This window comes from Miscanthus floridulus, chromosome 5, assembly GCF_019320115.1.
Source record: "Miscanthus floridulus cultivar M001 chromosome 5, ASM1932011v1, whole genome shotgun sequence".
NCBI lineage: Eukaryota > Viridiplantae > Streptophyta > Magnoliopsida > Poales > Poaceae > Miscanthus > Miscanthus floridulus.
In genome coordinates, this window is record NC_089584.1 from 137,701,073 (window position 1) to 137,717,676 (window position 16,604).

General features: G+C 46.9%; 2 protein-coding genes and 1 pseudogene across 2 annotated transcripts; all 3 read left to right on the forward strand.

The window, feature by feature from the left end:
* Positions 1–564: 564 nt before the first annotated feature.
* On the forward strand, positions 565–6,121 carry LOC136455445 (uncharacterized). Its single transcript, XM_066455469.1, has 7 exons — positions 565–678; positions 1,363–2,063; positions 4,897–5,084; positions 5,186–5,268; positions 5,668–5,794; positions 5,902–5,980; positions 6,064–6,121. Exons 1-6 carry the CDS (start codon positions 565–567, stop codon positions 5,973–5,975), a joined length of 1,287 nt encoding a protein of 428 aa, XP_066311566.1. The 3' UTR covers positions 5,976–5,980; positions 6,064–6,121.
* Positions 6,122–6,123: 2 nt separating this feature from the next.
* Positions 6,124–7,325, forward strand: LOC136455446 (pectin acetylesterase 2-like). Its single transcript, XM_066455470.1, has 6 exons — positions 6,124–6,153; positions 6,246–6,370; positions 6,489–6,549; positions 6,705–6,758; positions 7,017–7,122; positions 7,213–7,325. The coding sequence occupies exons 1-6, from the start codon at positions 6,124–6,126 to the stop codon at positions 7,323–7,325; spliced, it is 489 nt and encodes a 162-aa protein (XP_066311567.1).
* Positions 7,326–7,504: 179 nt separating this feature from the next.
* Positions 7,505–16,397, forward strand: LOC136455449 (uncharacterized; annotated as a pseudogene).
* Positions 16,398–16,604: the final 207 nt, after the last annotated feature.

Here is a 16,604-nt window from a genome sequence, read left to right on the forward strand (position 1 = left end):
ACCATGTTTGCCGGCCATCGGGTCGCCGCACCCCATTTCTCGGCGCCCCTGACTCTCCGAACAGTAGGAAACACGTGCAACATGAAACACTTGAATATAACATACGTCAAAAACCAAATATATACTTACAACACATGTGTGAAAACATATGCAACATCAAAATAAAAACACTTACAACTTGCAACATGAAAACACTTGCTGCAATTTGTAAGTTTGTTTACTTTCTAATAAATCACATTAGGGGCACCCCCACTTGTTTTTCTAAAAAAACACTTGCTGCACCAGAAGACTAAAACAGATGAAACAATTTGGAACATGCTGTTGCAAGATATGTGTAAAACATATGCAATATCCAGATCAAAACACTTGCAACATACGTCGGCAAACAGATGAATAAGTTTAAACAAACGCTTGCAACATGTCTCTGAAACACTTGCAACATATGTAACATGTTCAATATCCCCCGATCTACTTTTACAGCATCCATATGAAACAATTGCAATATGCCTTTGAAACGTCTAAAACATAGGGGGAGAAAGGCCTAGGCATGTCGATTTTTGGCCGATGGAGTTGGAGTCGGCGGTGGCCGGTGCACGCGAGCACCATCCAGCATCAGCACCAGTGGCGTGCGAGAGCACCACCACCATAAGCGCCACTGGCACCGGGCTTGGCTCGACGGTGATAGTGGGGGATGGGGCGCGGTGAGCGCCATGGCCCACTCGGGTAGGGGGAGCTCGGTCACCGGGGTGAGAGAGAGCGTCCCTAGGTAGGGAGGGTGCCACATCGGGGTGGGAGAGAAACACGCACTCTCCTGCAACACTGTCGCGCCACCTCCATGGATCTCGCCGGAGACGAGTGGATCTCCCTCATGCTCCATGGATCTCGTCAGCTAGGGAGAGAGGACCGTCGGATCTACTGGCATTGAAGGCTCCCGGTGAGGACACCAGGGTGGGAGAGGACGCCGTGCTTTGGTGCGCTGCGGTAGGGGATGAGGAGCGCGGAAGGGGTAAGGATAAGAGGAGAAAGTGAAGGGATAAGTTTTTTTAATATACTTGCTGGCGGGAGAAAGCGGCGGGATGAAAAAGGCGTCCGATATTTTTACGGTCCATCGAATACACAACACACAACATTTCCGAATGAGAATCTTCTTATATGAATCCTACCTCCAAAAGCTGGCCGGCCAGCGTGCCACGTCATGGGCTTTTCGAAGCCGTTCGATCGGGCGCGTGGACGACCCAGATCGGGCGAGCCATGGTATTTTTGCAAAAAAAAACCCCAAACTTTAATCGAATCTCGCAGTCCAGACATCATCTCGAGGTTTTTTTAAAAGCCCTCGAACTTTCCCGAAATCAACCCTCCCAGCTTACGGACCTTCTCCTCCAGCAGTGGCACTGCCTCTCCTCCTCCGGCACCGCCCCTTCTTCCGGCCCAAATCCAACGTCCTCGCCCTCCAAGCCCCGAGCTCGCGCCGCCTGCCCCCGCCGCCGTTGCCGCCCTCGCGCCCCTTCCTCTCTCTCCGTCTCTCCCGACGTGGCGGCGCAGCGGGAGGCCCAAAATGCTGCCGCCTCCGCGCGCTGCCTGCGGCCGGAGCCGCCGCGCCCGTACCCCGCCTCCCCCCCCTGCGCCGGGGTCGCTGGGGCCCTCGCCTGCGCCAGGCCAGCCGGGGCCGCCACTCCTCTCCTCTCACCACCATGGCGTCGGGCGGCTGCGCTCTCGCCCCGAGGCTATGACTTGGCGCCGCCCGTGGCCGTGGCTCTCCGTCCTCTCCGTCTCCCCACGACGACAACCCCTCCTCCTCCTCCTTGGGCGGCGGTGCTAGCTAGATGGCGATGGTGGTGGTCGGGGGCGGCAACGACCGGTCGTCGCCTGGCGGCGGTGGGGCGCCGCAGGTGGACACGGGCAAGTACGTGCGCTACACCCCCCGAGCAGGTCGAGGCGCTCGAGCGGGTCTACAGCGAGTGCCCCAAGCCCAGCTCGCTGCGCAGGCAGCAGCTCATCAGGGAGTGCCCCATACTCAGCACCATCGAGCCCAAGCACATCAAGGTCTGGTTCCAGAACCGCAGGTGCGTGCGTCGCCGGAACCACCAGCCCTTCTCTCTCCATCCATCATCTCATCTCATCTCTGTTCATACCTCCGCTTATTTGTTGACGAATTATGCGTTCCTGCGGCTGAAATTTCTCTCTTTCGCTCTTCCTCTTTTTTTGAGTGGTTGCTTTCTTAGGTTGGGTTAAATTTATTATTAATGGAACGAGCTTCCTTGTTAGCCGCATATTCTTAGGATGTTTGCTTTCATGTAAGTAAGCCATCCTTCCATAGCCCGATTATCCTTCGCACCCGCAAATGATGACACAGGACAGCAGGTTATGAAAACCACTCTTAAGCCTCCAAGAATAGCAAACAACGGGGCCATATATGCTACACAGTTAACTTCTGAAGCGCTAACTGAAACTAACTATTTCTTATTCAGATCTTAAGGCAGAGATGGATCAATCAGTTCCTATGCATCATGACATTATACCTTTGTTATTTAGTATAGTAGTAGCTTGTGGTTTAAGCTACAAGTACGGTACGATGCCGGGCGTGCCTTTTGTTAAGGGCCTGATATGATTAATGCTTGTTGTCTAAGATAATCACCTGGGCCATCTATGCCTGAATCTGAATAAGTATTCAATTCAAAGTCTCAGATACATTGTGCCAGAAATTTTCCGAATTTATGGCACTGAAACTTCAGAACCATCCATGAACAGTTTCATCTCTTGCAGTTGAACTCAAATTGAACCTGCTCAAATGCTCAGAGGTGTAGTTTTCTGAAACCATATAATAGAGACTCGTTTAAAGAAGTTCTAGCTCTAATGATTAGTTTCAGAGAGGTTACACCTTTTGAAGCATAGGTTGACGAAGAGAATGTATGCAGCATGCTTGGTTCAGGTTCTTCGAGAACATTATGCTGGAGATCCAGTTTTCAAAAATCTTTTTTTTTTCATCCATTTTCAGGTTGTTTACCAACCAGAGGATTGCAACAAAAAAAAAAGGACCAAAGATGTTTTGGGTACGATTTTTTCGCTAGACAGGTGCTATATCTGTGCAGAACCGAGCAAAGATCTTTCTTCAAAAAAGCAGTTTCCTGAATGCCCAATGCTGCCTGCCTGTGCAGACTGCAGAGATGCTGGGGGGAAATGGTTTTGGTACTAAAGCTCTGGTTAGATTTCAAGGATGTTACGTTCTGTCTCTTGCATTGGACTGGCTGCCAGCATACAAGGCCCTCCCTTGGTCTGTTTTTGTTTGGAGTCTCATCGGTTTCTATGATATGTTTTTTCTTTTAGTTTTTTGAGTTTTGAGGTCGGTCCATATTAGCTCAGGTTTTCAGCTGGAACTTGACATCAAGTACTGCGCTGTAGAACTACAAATTCTCTTTGGTGAGCGCAAGGCCGACCCGGGGTCGCCGGACGGCTGCGCCCACGCCCGCTCGCTCGCACCGCTGTGCGTACGCGTGGACTTCGGAATCGAGCTCTCCCAAATCCCGCCCATGGCGCCGCCACTTGAGCCACTGCAGGCAGCTCCGGCGACGGCCAGCCCCGGACACTGCCGAGGCAGATCGCGGGCGTCCCTGCGCCACTCACCGGAGCCCGCACCCGCACGCGCGAGCACTCAGCCGCGCAACTGGCTAAAAGTTTCACTCGTAAAAAACTTATATGACAATGAAAAAAAAAAAAGTTCAACAAAAAATACAACTAACCGAAAAATGACCAAACTGATATAGTAATATTACCGATTACTTAATACGATTCAAAGATAACGATTGATATTTTCCACTCCCTCACCCAAAAAAAAGGTTTCCTTTGCCTCTATGCTATAATCGGCTATGCTCAAAACGTCAATAGACCTTTTGCAATTCATCATCTCCATCTTGATGTCATTTAGATGAACAACAAGAACAAAATAACCATATAACATCGAATAAAAATAAGTTAGCTCCAAATATTAATATGTCAACGCAAAACACCACAAATTTTACTTTACCTTCACCCACTCGACATGACTAAGTATAACTCTTGACTCAAAATCACTAGTGTCCTCTAAATAGCATTAACAAATAGATGTAAGCAAACATATTAGATAAGGTGAACCTTACATGTATTAATATTACCATATTATTCTTGGTAAGACCATATATTTAATATTCTCAAATTCCACTGGATAATGGTAAAAAAAACACGAATGTTAGTATAAACAGAGAATATATAGTGGAGAAGCGCGGCAACGCCGCGCTACAGTTTTCTAGTATAATAATCTAGATTATAAACTATAATAGGGTATTTTGTTTGGATCTCTAGATTATAGGCGCTAGAGTAGAGGATTTGGCCTTACGAACACCTATAATCAGCCCGGGTTTCCCTCGAGAAAATAAGCAGCCACCTAACCTCCGTGCAGAACATGTCTTAGCACTGATTTTATATTCAGTTCAAATCTGGGCCTACGAATGGGTAAAGTACACTCGCAGCTAGAGATGTCTGACGTCATGTCTGCTGCAGTCCAGTCCTTTGTGGACATACTCAGTCCGATGCAATTCTAGCAGAGCATTATATTTGAGAACCTTAAGTTTAACAAATTATAGATAAAAAAATATTAATATTTATGATATTAAATAAATATTATTAGATTAATTATAAAATTAATTTTTATAATAAATTAATTTATAGTCATAAATGCGAATAGTATTTACTGAAAAATTAGTTAAACGTGGAATACTTTGTCGACACTTAATCCGTAGTTACACTCTTCATGGAGTGAGTACCATTCTATTTCATTCCGCGGTTTGACAAAAGTTTGCACTTTCCACGACGCCACGCCACAACCACCCCGGCGTTTGTTTGGCTCTTGGGTCTTGGCAGCAGCAGGCAGCCACGCCGGCGCGAAGGCCATGGCGACCGCGCCTTGGCCAGGCTTCGCGGCGGCGGCGCCCCGGCTCATCAAGATGACGCTCCTGGCCGTGTCAGCCTTATTGTCCCGATCGTCGGTCCGACGGTGGCGGCGGAGCTCGTTGAGCTGACCCTCCTCGCAAACGCTCGGGAGAAGGGCGCGGGTATTCAGCTAACCTTCTTCCTTGCGTTCATTTGCACTAGCGTTGTCTGTCCTGGGGCTGCCTCCTGATTGCGTATGCTTGCTCCGTTTTGCTCGTTACAGTCTGCTTGGCTGGCAGCCCGCCGGCTTACCAACTCCGGATAGGCTTCGGCTCCGGATCACAAAGCTGGCTCGTCAATCTTGAGGTGATCGATCCATCTTTTTTCTGCGTTCATGTGTTGAATGGAAATTGAAACTGCAACGACATTCACTCAGTCTCCAGATGCATCGGTGCGTAGTGGAATCCTAAGTCAAGATAGTAACGTGAAGAGAGGCAGAGGAAGACCGAAGTTGACTTGGGTAGAGGCAATAAAAGGAGACTTGAAAGGATGGAATATATCCAAAGACTTAGCCTTAGATAGGAGTGCTTGGAAGACAGCTATTCACGTGCCTGAACCTTGATTGTTTCTGTTGGGTTTCAACTCTAGCCTACCCCAACTTGTTTGGGACTTAAAGGCTTTGTTGTTGTTGTTGTTGTTGTTGTTGTTGTTGTTGAACGACATTCACTCAGTGCTGCGTCAATGATTCTCTATGAATATACTCAGGGAGGAGCATGGTGCAACACCACAGAAGATTGCTCCAGCCGCAGCCTGACTGACCTTGGTTTGCCTAAGTTCATGAAACCAATAGAGTTTGAAGGGATGCTCAGCAACAATCACACAGAAAATCCCTGTACGTAAATAAACTTGCTTTTTTCATGGATACAAATATGATCCCCAATTAAGCTTTAACGCTTTAGATTGACTTCGAAACTTCATTTGGTGCATGCATGTGATCAGATTTGTACAACTGGAATATAGTTGACATAAGGTACTGTGATGGGGGTCATTTGCCGGGGACGCAGAGGGCGTAGATCGGGTGATTGATTACTCTGACAATTCTGTTTTGGGCCATTTGCCTGCCTTCAATCCTCAACTGATGATGTAGTGGCGTTGGTGTAGAATGGAACCAAACTTTTCTACAGAGGATTGCGCATCTGGGAAGCAGTCGTTGACGAAGTCATGGCAAAAGGAATGGACACTGCTAAACAGGTCAATTGAGCTATTGATTTTTGTATATATATATGTCGTCACTGTCATAATCTGACAACAGCATCTGAGCAGAGCCATGTCCAAATTTTCAGGTCTTACTTGCTGGTTGTTCTGCTGGTGGTCTTACTGCACTACTGAACTGCGATAATTTTCGTGCACGTTTCCCTCCGGAGGTTCCAGTAAAATGCCTTTCAGATGCTGGATTCTTTCTTGATGTGTATGGCTCTGGACATCCTTGGTTGGAAGTTATTTCTTAATTAAAACTTCAGAAACTAGTATCCCTAGTAGAATTGTACTTATATCTGAATTAAGTACCAGCTCTCTTTCTGCCACAGAAAGGATTCATCAGGCGAAAGGTTCATGCGGTCCATCTTCAGTGGAGTTGTTCATCTTCAGGTTATCTTGAATAATTCGTCAATTTTCTCAAGTTTAACCCCTCTCTTTTTTTCTTGTTTTGGGATGCATTTTTTTTTGCAACAAAAAGAGTGTTTCATATATGCAGCTTGATAGCAATTAATATTGAGTTAGCTCTTCTCACTCTTTTTTTCTAGAATGTGAGAAAAGCTTTGCCCAAGGACTGTCTTGCAAAGAAGGAACCGACAGAGGTAGTTAACCACTCATTGTCTAGGGAAATTCAATATACCTTGATATATACTACAAGCTGCCAAGTTTCGTTTTTTAAAAAAGAAAAATTATTGCTGCAGTGTTTCTTTCCGCCTGAGCTTATTAAGAGCATCAGCACCCCCACATTTATTCGGAACTCCGGTTATGATTCGTATCAGGTGACCAATTACATTCTTTGTTTCCCTTCCACTTTTTGTATAATACATGGCTAAAATACGAGCTGGGGAACTGCTCTCTAGGTAGGAAATGTCGTGGCGCCAGGCGGATCTGATCCAGGACAATCATGGGCCAGTTGCAAAGCTGATATTCGAAACTGTACTTCCACTCAAATTGAGGCACTTAATGGTTAGCCTAATCTCTCAGTCTCTTGTGTTTGTCTACCCTCATCTGGTGACTAGTATCATACATGTGAATTTTTCCTTCTCCATAATTCAGGATTCCGGGAGAAAATTGTTGAGGATTTGAAGGTTGCTCAACACAAGAGGGGCTGGGGGCTGTTCACCGATTCATGCTTCAACCACTGCCAAACGCCATTCAGAATCACATGACATTCGCCGATCTCCCTGAGACTCGGTAACAAGGTGAGGCTCAGAGTCACTTCACCGTAAGCTGCATACACGTAGCTAGTTTTTTTTTTCGTTTTTTCAATGTTCCTCCTTTTAATTGGAATTGATATAGTTTAGTTTCAATTCATTTTTTTCCCCTTCCTCTCATGCTGAACAGACGATCGCTGAAGCTGTCGCGGACTGGTATGTCGTTAAAGACCATGGAGTGAAGGAGATTGACTGCGCGTATCCATGCATCAACCCCACATGTAGCACTCAGCTCGACCTATAATAAGCGGAGTTTTGATCTTCGCTATTGCAAATCAGAAACGAATCAAACGATACAGATAAAGGCAACCAATAAAAGGTTGACAACCTTGAAATCCAAAAGAGATGGGGCCCTATGAATGCCTCAGATATCACAATAGCCACCTCTGATCCGCATTGCGTGTGCCATCGAATGCTCATGCGTAACATGTAAGAATCTCAATAAGAAAGGTCAGAAGCACATGTCTGAAAATGGAGCGTAGCTAGTCGTAATTAGTCACTCTCGATTGGACCACCAATGTAGTCCCGTCAAACAAATAATAAACTTCGTTATCCTTTGGATTTGGACGAGTAGTTTGGAACCACTCAACTATCTTTTTTTCTGCGAGAAACGGCGTATCAGTTTGACCTAGCTACCGGTACTCAGTCGCACTCGCCAACTGGTATGGCTGGTGGGCACGGGCTTTCAAGCATGGTTTCCAGGACTCCAGCCACACTTTTCCTCTAGCTACTAGCTACTCCCTCGGGCGACGGCCATGGCGACCGAGCTGCTGTCGCCGCTCCTCCCGCAGCGTCAACGCGGCCTCGCTGTCGTCGTGGCCGCGCCCCTGCTCGCGCTCCTCCTGGCCGTTGTCATCTTCTCCCGCTCACCGGTGGCGACACCCGTGTCCATGACCTCTCCGGAGCTCGTCGACCTGACACTCCTCGCCGGCGCTCGGGAGAAGGGAGCGGGTATTCATTCAGTCAACTAACTGTAGCCTCCCTCCTTGTCTTTCCAATTGGAGGCACGTCTGGAGCCGGATACTGATCGTCATGGCCTGCGTCATTGCATTGCAGTGTGTTTGGATGGGAGCCCGCCTGGTTACCACCTGCGGAGAGGCTTTGGTTCCGGAGCTCACAGCTGGCTCGTCTTTCTTGAGGTGACCGAATGCTCTCTTCCAATTGTATAAATTGTTATGTATAACCTGTATGCCAATTACATAAACTGTTATAAAAAATCATTTGAGCTCAACAAATGAGCTTTCGTCGAAAAGGCGTCACTGCTTCCTTTTCGGCGCCCGCCCTTTATTTAGATGTTGGGGCAAGGCAAGCCCAAGGAAAGTCTAGGTTGGTGCTCCATCTCGGCCGGCATCCTGCTCTCGAGAGGGTGTGGTCCTTGAGCGAACTAGTCATGTGCTGTGTTGCCCCAACGCAGGGGCATTTGGTGAGGAGCTACGGTCCGGTGGTTGACAAGCCACTGATCCGAGGCGACTGGAGTGCTTTCATCAAATGATGCATGTGGGTGGTGGCCCGATTCGGCCTGGCCTGGTCGGAAAGAGATTCTAAATCTCGAATATGCGCACCGAGAATAGATATCTATGTTAGCTAGCGGGGGCGGGCTTTCCCCTGGTAGTCCCGCTGCGTCCTCAGTCCGTCTCGTCTCATCTTTCTTTGGCTATACTTGTAGCCAGCCATATTAGCTCCAAATTCACGGATGATTTAAAGAACTTTGGTGACTGAAATCTGCAAAAAAGATTTAAATTTATGGGATAGTTGCTAAGATTTTGAGATAGTAAACCCAGGTGAAAAAATTGGTTTGAGCTTAAATGAGTTCTTTCCAGCATAATGGGATGAGATGTCTACTGATTTTCCACTGATATATCTCAGGGAGGAGGTTGGTGCAACACCACACAGAGTTGTTCCGAGCGCAAAATGACCAGCTTCGGTTCATCCAAATATATGAGTGCAGTAAACTTCAATGGGATACTCAGCAATGATCACATAGAAAATCCTGGTATAAAAAGTTGTCTGTCATGGATGGATTTCCTAATGCTATATTAGTCTCCATCAACATGCTTCTTTTAGGGAGCACCTACTAGTCTGCTATCGTTTTTCCATGTCCCAATTATTCATTTTGGAATTTGGACTGATGCAGATGCAGTAACGCTTTGCGCTAGTCTTTTTTCTATTATAATGATTTTGAATTGAGTTGTGATCCTACTACCTGATAAATGTGTCTTTGCACTAATTTTAGTCAGTCGTCATCAGATTTCTACAACTGGAATATAGCTGTTATAAGGTACTGCGACGGAGGATCATTTGCTGGGGATGCAGAGGGTGAAGATCTGGTGAATTTTTTGAATTCTGATCTGAACTGCCCATCTTAATTTCTCAAACTGATGCTGTACTGGCATATGTATAGGATGGAACCAAACTTTTCTTCAGAGGATTGCGCATCTGGGAAGCAGTTGTGGATGAACTCATGGGAAAAGAAATGGATGCTGCTAAACAGGTTTTCATTGACTTCGTATAGGTTGTCCAATAGTAACCAAGAGTCACGTCCAACCTTATTTCCCCCTGCTTTCCAGGCCTTGCTTACAGGCTGTTCTGCTGGTTCTCTAGCTGCGCTACTGCACTGTGATAATTTCCGTGGACGGTTTCCTCATGAAGTTTCAGTTAAATGCCTTTCTGATGCTGGATTTTTTATTGATGAGTAAGTCCCTAAAAACTAGTATACCGAATTAGCATTGTACTTTACTAAGTGAAGTACATTTCTCTGCCACAGGAAGGATTTATCTGGAGAAAGGTCCATGCGGTCGCTCATCAGTGGAGTAGTTCACCTTCAGGTTAGTCGTGGCACACAGTCACTCACTATCAAGAGATCCTGTTCTGGGATGCATGACAAATATACACAGTTTGGTAGTATATGTTGATTGGATTGCTTCTTTGATGAATTTCTTCCAGAATGTTAGAGAAGTTCTACCCAACGACTGCCTCCAAAAGAAGGATCCAACATTAGTATGCTCACATTATCTAATTCAATTCTGCTTTTGATGTTGCTATAAACTCATTTTGCTGACATTTTCATTTCTCCCAGTGTTTCTTTCCTGCTGAACTGATTAAGGGCATCATCACCCCCACATTTATTCTGAACTCCGATTACGATTCTTGGCAGGTGACTACACTCTTTATGTTTCTTCCCAGTTGTCCAATGGTTAAATCCCTAACTACTTATTCATTCTAGATACGGAACATTCTCGCACCAAATGGATCCTTTCCTGGTCAGGCATGGTCTAGTTGCAAGGCAGATATCCAGAACTGCAGCTGCACACAAATTGATGTACTACATGGTAAGCCAAGCTTGTGAATCTCTTTGCTTTCTACATCCATTGGTGATGATCCTGTTTTCCTTGATGCTGTAGATTTTCATTCCTCGTGTTGCAGGATTCAAGAAGAAATTAGTCAGTGAATTGAAGGTTGCTGAAGATAACAAGGACTGGGGGCTGTTCATTGATTCATGCTTTACCCACTGTCAAACACCATTCAACATGACATGGAATTCACCGATCTCACCAAGACTTGGTGACAAGGTGAGGTTCAGATCATGTGGACTGCACAGTGCAATAGCATACTGTTTTCTTATGTCTTCACTTGGACTGATATTTTCAAAATTTCTTCTGCTGTTTGCATAGCAGTCTATCGCAGAGGCTGTTGGGGATTGGTATTTTGGTAGAAGGCGAGACGTGAAACTGATCGACTGCGAGTATCCATGCAACCCCACATGTAGCAGTCTTCTGCCTACTGCTTGATTCACACAGGACTGTGCTGAGATCACCAGTCTTTCCTCATTTTCCACTTTGTTTTGCTAAGAATTCAAAAAGAAACTTTGTCTTATCAGTAAGACCTACAATTAACTAAACACAACTTGAAGTAGTTGTACTTCCATCAACAGCACTTATAGATGTGTTTGGTTCCCTGGCTTAACCCCTTGTATAATACAATTTGGACCTGTTTGGTTCCGTGGCCTACTAGCAGGCTTACACAAGCTCATTTTGTACGGTGGAGGTGGCTTCCTGCAAACGACCGATCCGGTCGTTCTATCCTAGCCTGGCTCCGTCTATCTCCACGCCCGACTCTGCTCACCTGCCGACGCCCTCGCACGCACCTCCGCCCCGCCCCGCCTCCTCTGCGCTCGTCCTCCACGCCGCCGGCAGGCCGGCGAGCTTGCTCCTTCACCCCACCGGCCAGCGAGCCTGCTTCCCCTCCTCCTCCACCACCACCTCCCCGCCGGAGCTCGCCCAGCAGGAGCTCCACCGAGGTCGCCCCGCCGGAGCTCCACCACCCCGGTCCTCCACCACCACCTCCCCGCCCGAGCTCGCCCCGCCGCTCCTCCTCCACCACCTCCGGCGACCAGCGAGTTGGGACTACCCTCACCGACCGGGATCTAGAGGAGGCGAGGCCTCACCAGCGGCCTCCACTGAATCGGCCTTCCCCGCCGCCTAATCGACCTCCTCCACCGCCGAATCGGCCTCCTCCTCGGTGGAGGTCCCATGCTGCGCGGCCACGCGGCAGTGGCGTGCAGCAGGGGGTGCGTGTCTCGGTGCTGCTGCGCCATCGCCGAGGTCTGCTGCCATGGTTGCCACCTCCGAGGTGTGGTTCGACTAAAGTCTTAGAAGGGGGTAAAGTTATGCAAACTAAATCAGACAAGCAAACACACCGATTGGTTAGAGCTGGCCTGTCTTAGTTTTACTGGCCAGGCTTTTATGGTCCTGTTCGTTTATCTCTTTTCAGCTTTAGTCGGAACAGTATTTTTCTCTCGCAACGAATCAACTAGAACAGTGTTTCGACCGTTTTTTCAGCGAAGTGAACGGAACCACACACACCCTGTATATGTCACAACCGTTAAGCACCAAACTTTCAGGAACACTTCCACATTCAGGCCATTCAAAGGAACTGTGCCTTCTAACTTACACATTCAAAGGTCTTGAGCTGCTCCCAGACTCACGAATTTCAAAATTGTGTTTCTGAGAAGTACAATCAGTGAATGTTCTGAACTTCAAATGCACATCAGAGTTAAGTTTTCTACGTTGGAAATTTGGAACTTCTGGGAAAAGAGCATGGAAGTTACAATATCTCGCATGAACCTCTGAATTTGAGGCATTAACAAGATATCTGTGGAAAGATGAACTGGAACAAATGAAAGGCTGCAGATCAGGAAATATTATAGTCACGCCTGCAGTACCACATGGAAACTGTACAGTTGATAACGACCAGCTGTTCAGCTCTGCAGACCCCATCCCAAGTCTCAAACTGGCGAGTGCAAAACCGCAAAATGTCCAGAACTTTGTAGCCCGGTAGTTGTTGCCATATTAGCAACAAGCCAAGATAACGCAAATCTGGTTCCAAGCGACAAGGATAAAGATAAGGAGGACCAAATTTTTAGAGGACTGATGCCATGTGGGTGTGGACTTGTCGGCAAGTGCAGAAAATGCGCAATTCAGCAAACAAATTCCAGCAGAGCCCACCCCTTGGCCTCTTCCAAAATCACTAATTCGCATGAAAACAAGGCCTACTAAATCCGCTCGATTACTCTGGACTCGGCACCAAGTCAAACCCTAATTAACCAAAGAAAGCCCATCCGCAGATTAGACGACTCGAGAACTCACCTCCACCCTGCGTCCGGCGGCTTCATCATGCCTACATGTGCCCTCGCTTACCCGTCCTCCAGTTCCACTTGCCATCGCATTGCTGCTCTCCTGATCATCGCCGCCGACGCCGGACTCGCTGAGGTGTGCGGGGACAGCGAAACCGTGGGGCTCTGGGCCCACTCGCACCAATAGGCTGACCCTTCCGACCAGCCCAAGCCCACCTGCCAAACAAGTTGAAGAGGCCTCCCAGGTCCGAGCCCGTTTCTCACATTGTCCAGAATGTAGGGTGGGCCGAGCTTTACGGAACATTTTCTCCTACGTTTATCTAGGTTGCTCCTAAATCAGACTTTTTACACTTCAACTATATATTGGTATCAATATAAATCTGCTATGTAAATAAAATATATACTGAATAACATTATTCATTATGAAGATATATCTATAAATACTGATAGTCAAATTAGATAAGTTTCATCACTAAGGACAAATCACAAAGCATGACTTATATTTGAGTAAAATGTTAGCATTCCGCAGTGCATGAACTATTTTATTGTGTGTATGTCTTTCTCTCCCCCTAAAAACACTATTTTTGGCTACTTATTTTTTTTCTAATTTGGAACCCATCACGCGGCTTGATATACATTATACACTCAAGGACGACGCCAACAGGGCAACAGCCCGCCGTACTTTCGGCTCGTAGCTGCAAGCCTGCAACCGCGTGCGAGCAACATCGGCCATACATGGCGACTGCCGAGCACACGTCGTCGTCGTCGTTGCCTTTCCGGCAGCATCGACCTGCCGGTTGGGCCACGGTCATGGCGGCAACGCTCCTTGCCCTGCTGGCCGCCTGCTTCGGCCGCTCACCTGTGGCAATGGCGACGGACTCTTCTCCGGAGCTCATCGAGCTGACGCTCCTCACCGGCGCTCGGGAGAAGGGCGCAGGTTTGTGTTGAGCTAAAGCTAACTAATGTTCCCTCCTTATTTTCTTTCATTTTTGATGCATGCTTTATTTACATATATGCATGCGTTTTATATATATGCAGTGTGCTTGGATGGAAGCCCGACGGGTTACCACTTCCAGAGAGGCTTCGGCTCCGGATCCCGCAGCTGGATCGTCTATCTTCAGGTGACTGACCCATTCATTTTCCTTTTTCAGCTGCAATTTGGTACGTACGTCTTAATTCCTAAAAAAAAACATACTACGTCTTCATGAACGTAAGATTAGATAATAATCCGATGTTCTGCACGGTTGCTTTTTTTCGCGATCGTACCGTGAGGCCGGTACTGATGTTCTGCACGGTTCCTGAATCCTGATAGGCTGATACTGATCGTAAACTGGATTTGCTTCCTTCTTATATGACGTAGCAGTGCTCCTGTGCTAATTTTTCCAAAAAAAAAAACTCAGGGAGGAGCTTGGTGCAGCAGTGATAACACCACAGAAACTTGTTCTGAGCGTAAAATGACCTCCTATGGTTCGTCCAAGCTTATGGAAGCAATGACCTTTGATGGGATATTCAGTAACCAGCAGCCACAAAATCCCGGTAAGTGCACTACTAGTCAGCTTTAGATAGTTTTCCAGTTTCCATGCCCATAGTATTCGTTTCGGCGAAACTTCTGAACTAATTTAGTTTCCTCAGCCTGTTCAACGTGTCTTTTCACTAATTTTAGTTGGCTCCTGAACTGTGAACTGTGATCAGATTTCTACAACTGGAATAAAGTCTTTGTAAGGTATTGCGATGGGGCATCATTTTCTGGGGACGCGGAGGGTGAAGCACAGCTGACTTTTCTAGATTTGTAGTTTGAGCTGCGTATCTAATATAAATTCTTGAAACTGACCCTGGCTTTGATTGACGTAGGATGGAACTAAACTGTTCTTCAGAGGATCGCGCATCTGGGACGTAGTCGTCGATGAACTCATGGGAAAAGAGACGGACACTGCTAAACAGGTTAATTTAACTATTGATTTCTCATATTCTGCAACAAGCGCCTTCTGGCACGACAACCACTTAGTTGTGAATTGTGTGATCAATCAGAGCCATGGCCAACTCCATTTTGTCGGACACTTTTCAGGCCTTGCTTGCAGGCTGTTCTGCTGGTGGTCTAGCTACACTAGTGCACTGCGATAATTTTCGTGCAAGATTTCCTCAGGAGGTTCCGGTCAAATGCCTTCCTGATGGTGGATTCTTTCTTGATGTGTAAGTCTCTGGAGGTTAGCTAGCGTACCCCACTAGCGAAATAACACTGTACTTGAACTAAATGAAGCATGTGTTTTCCTCACCAGAAAGGATTTATCAGGAGAAAGGCATATGCGATCGATCTTCAACGGAGTTGTTCAGCTTCAGGTTAGCTGTGGAGCGGGGTTCCTCACCTTCTGCATCTTTTCAGTTTTGGAATCCATGAGATCGAACTGTTTCACACGTGTGCAGCTCGGCACTAAATGGTGATTGAGTTTTTCTTTCTCTGAATTCTGTTGCAGAATGTTAGCAAAGTTTTGCCCAAGGACTGCCTGGCAAAGAAGGATCCAACAGAGGTACGTAGCTGTTCACTCTCTCTACGGGATTCAGTTCTCGTTGATATGCTGCCAAGCTCATTTGCCAACATGTTTTCTTAATTTGCTCCCAGTGTTTCTTCCCTGCTGAACTTATCAAGAGCATCAGCACCCCCACGTTTATTGTGAACTCAGAATATGATGCTTGGCAGGTGAGGTGATTACAATCTTATTAATTACTTCTTCTACTGGTCAGTTTGGTAACATCCTACCTGCTGTAACGGTGTAAGCCTGTAAACTTGATGTGCTTGTACTCTCCAGATTGCAAATGTTGTTGCGCCAGACGGATCGTATCCTGGAGACACATGGTCAAACTGCAGAGCTAATTTTCGGAACTGCAGTTCCAAGCAGATCGATGTGCTGCATGGTTAATTAGCCTAGCTTCCCGATCTCTTCTGTTTCGACCTCCATTCGGTGACCGTCCTGACCTCTGTGATGTGAAATGTGCCGTGTGTTGCAGGATTCAGGAGGGAATTCATCAGGGAGCTGAAGGTTGCTGAAGGTGAACGGGACTGGGGGCTGTTCATCGATTCATGCTACACCCACTGCCAGACTCAATCGAGCGACTCATGGCACTCGCCCACCTCCCCATGGCTTGCTAATCAGGTGAGGTTTTAATTAATCACTGAACTGGTGAACCGTACTGTAACAGCCTCTCTGGTGCGGCCTCGTCCTTTGCTTGGACTGACGGTTGGCATCTTCTGATTTCAAATTTTTGGAGTGGAGCAGACTGTTGCAGAGGTTGTTGGGGACTGGTACTTCGGCAGAAGGCGACTGCTGAAACAGCGCCCTGTTTGCTTGGGCTTTTTTTTTTTTAAGCTTATAAGCCGTATTTTTTCAGCCAACGAATAATATTTTTCTCTCACACCAAATCAGTCAACCATACTTTCAGTTATGGCTTATTAGCCAAACAAGTCCAAACGAACAGGACTCAGATCAACTGCAAGCACCCGTGCTGCCGTGCAACCCAACATTGGTCCGGGCTGAGATTTATGGGAGTCTTTGTTTGCTCCACCATCCCATAATTGTTTTGGCGCGGTTCTTATCCGAAGAACCCTT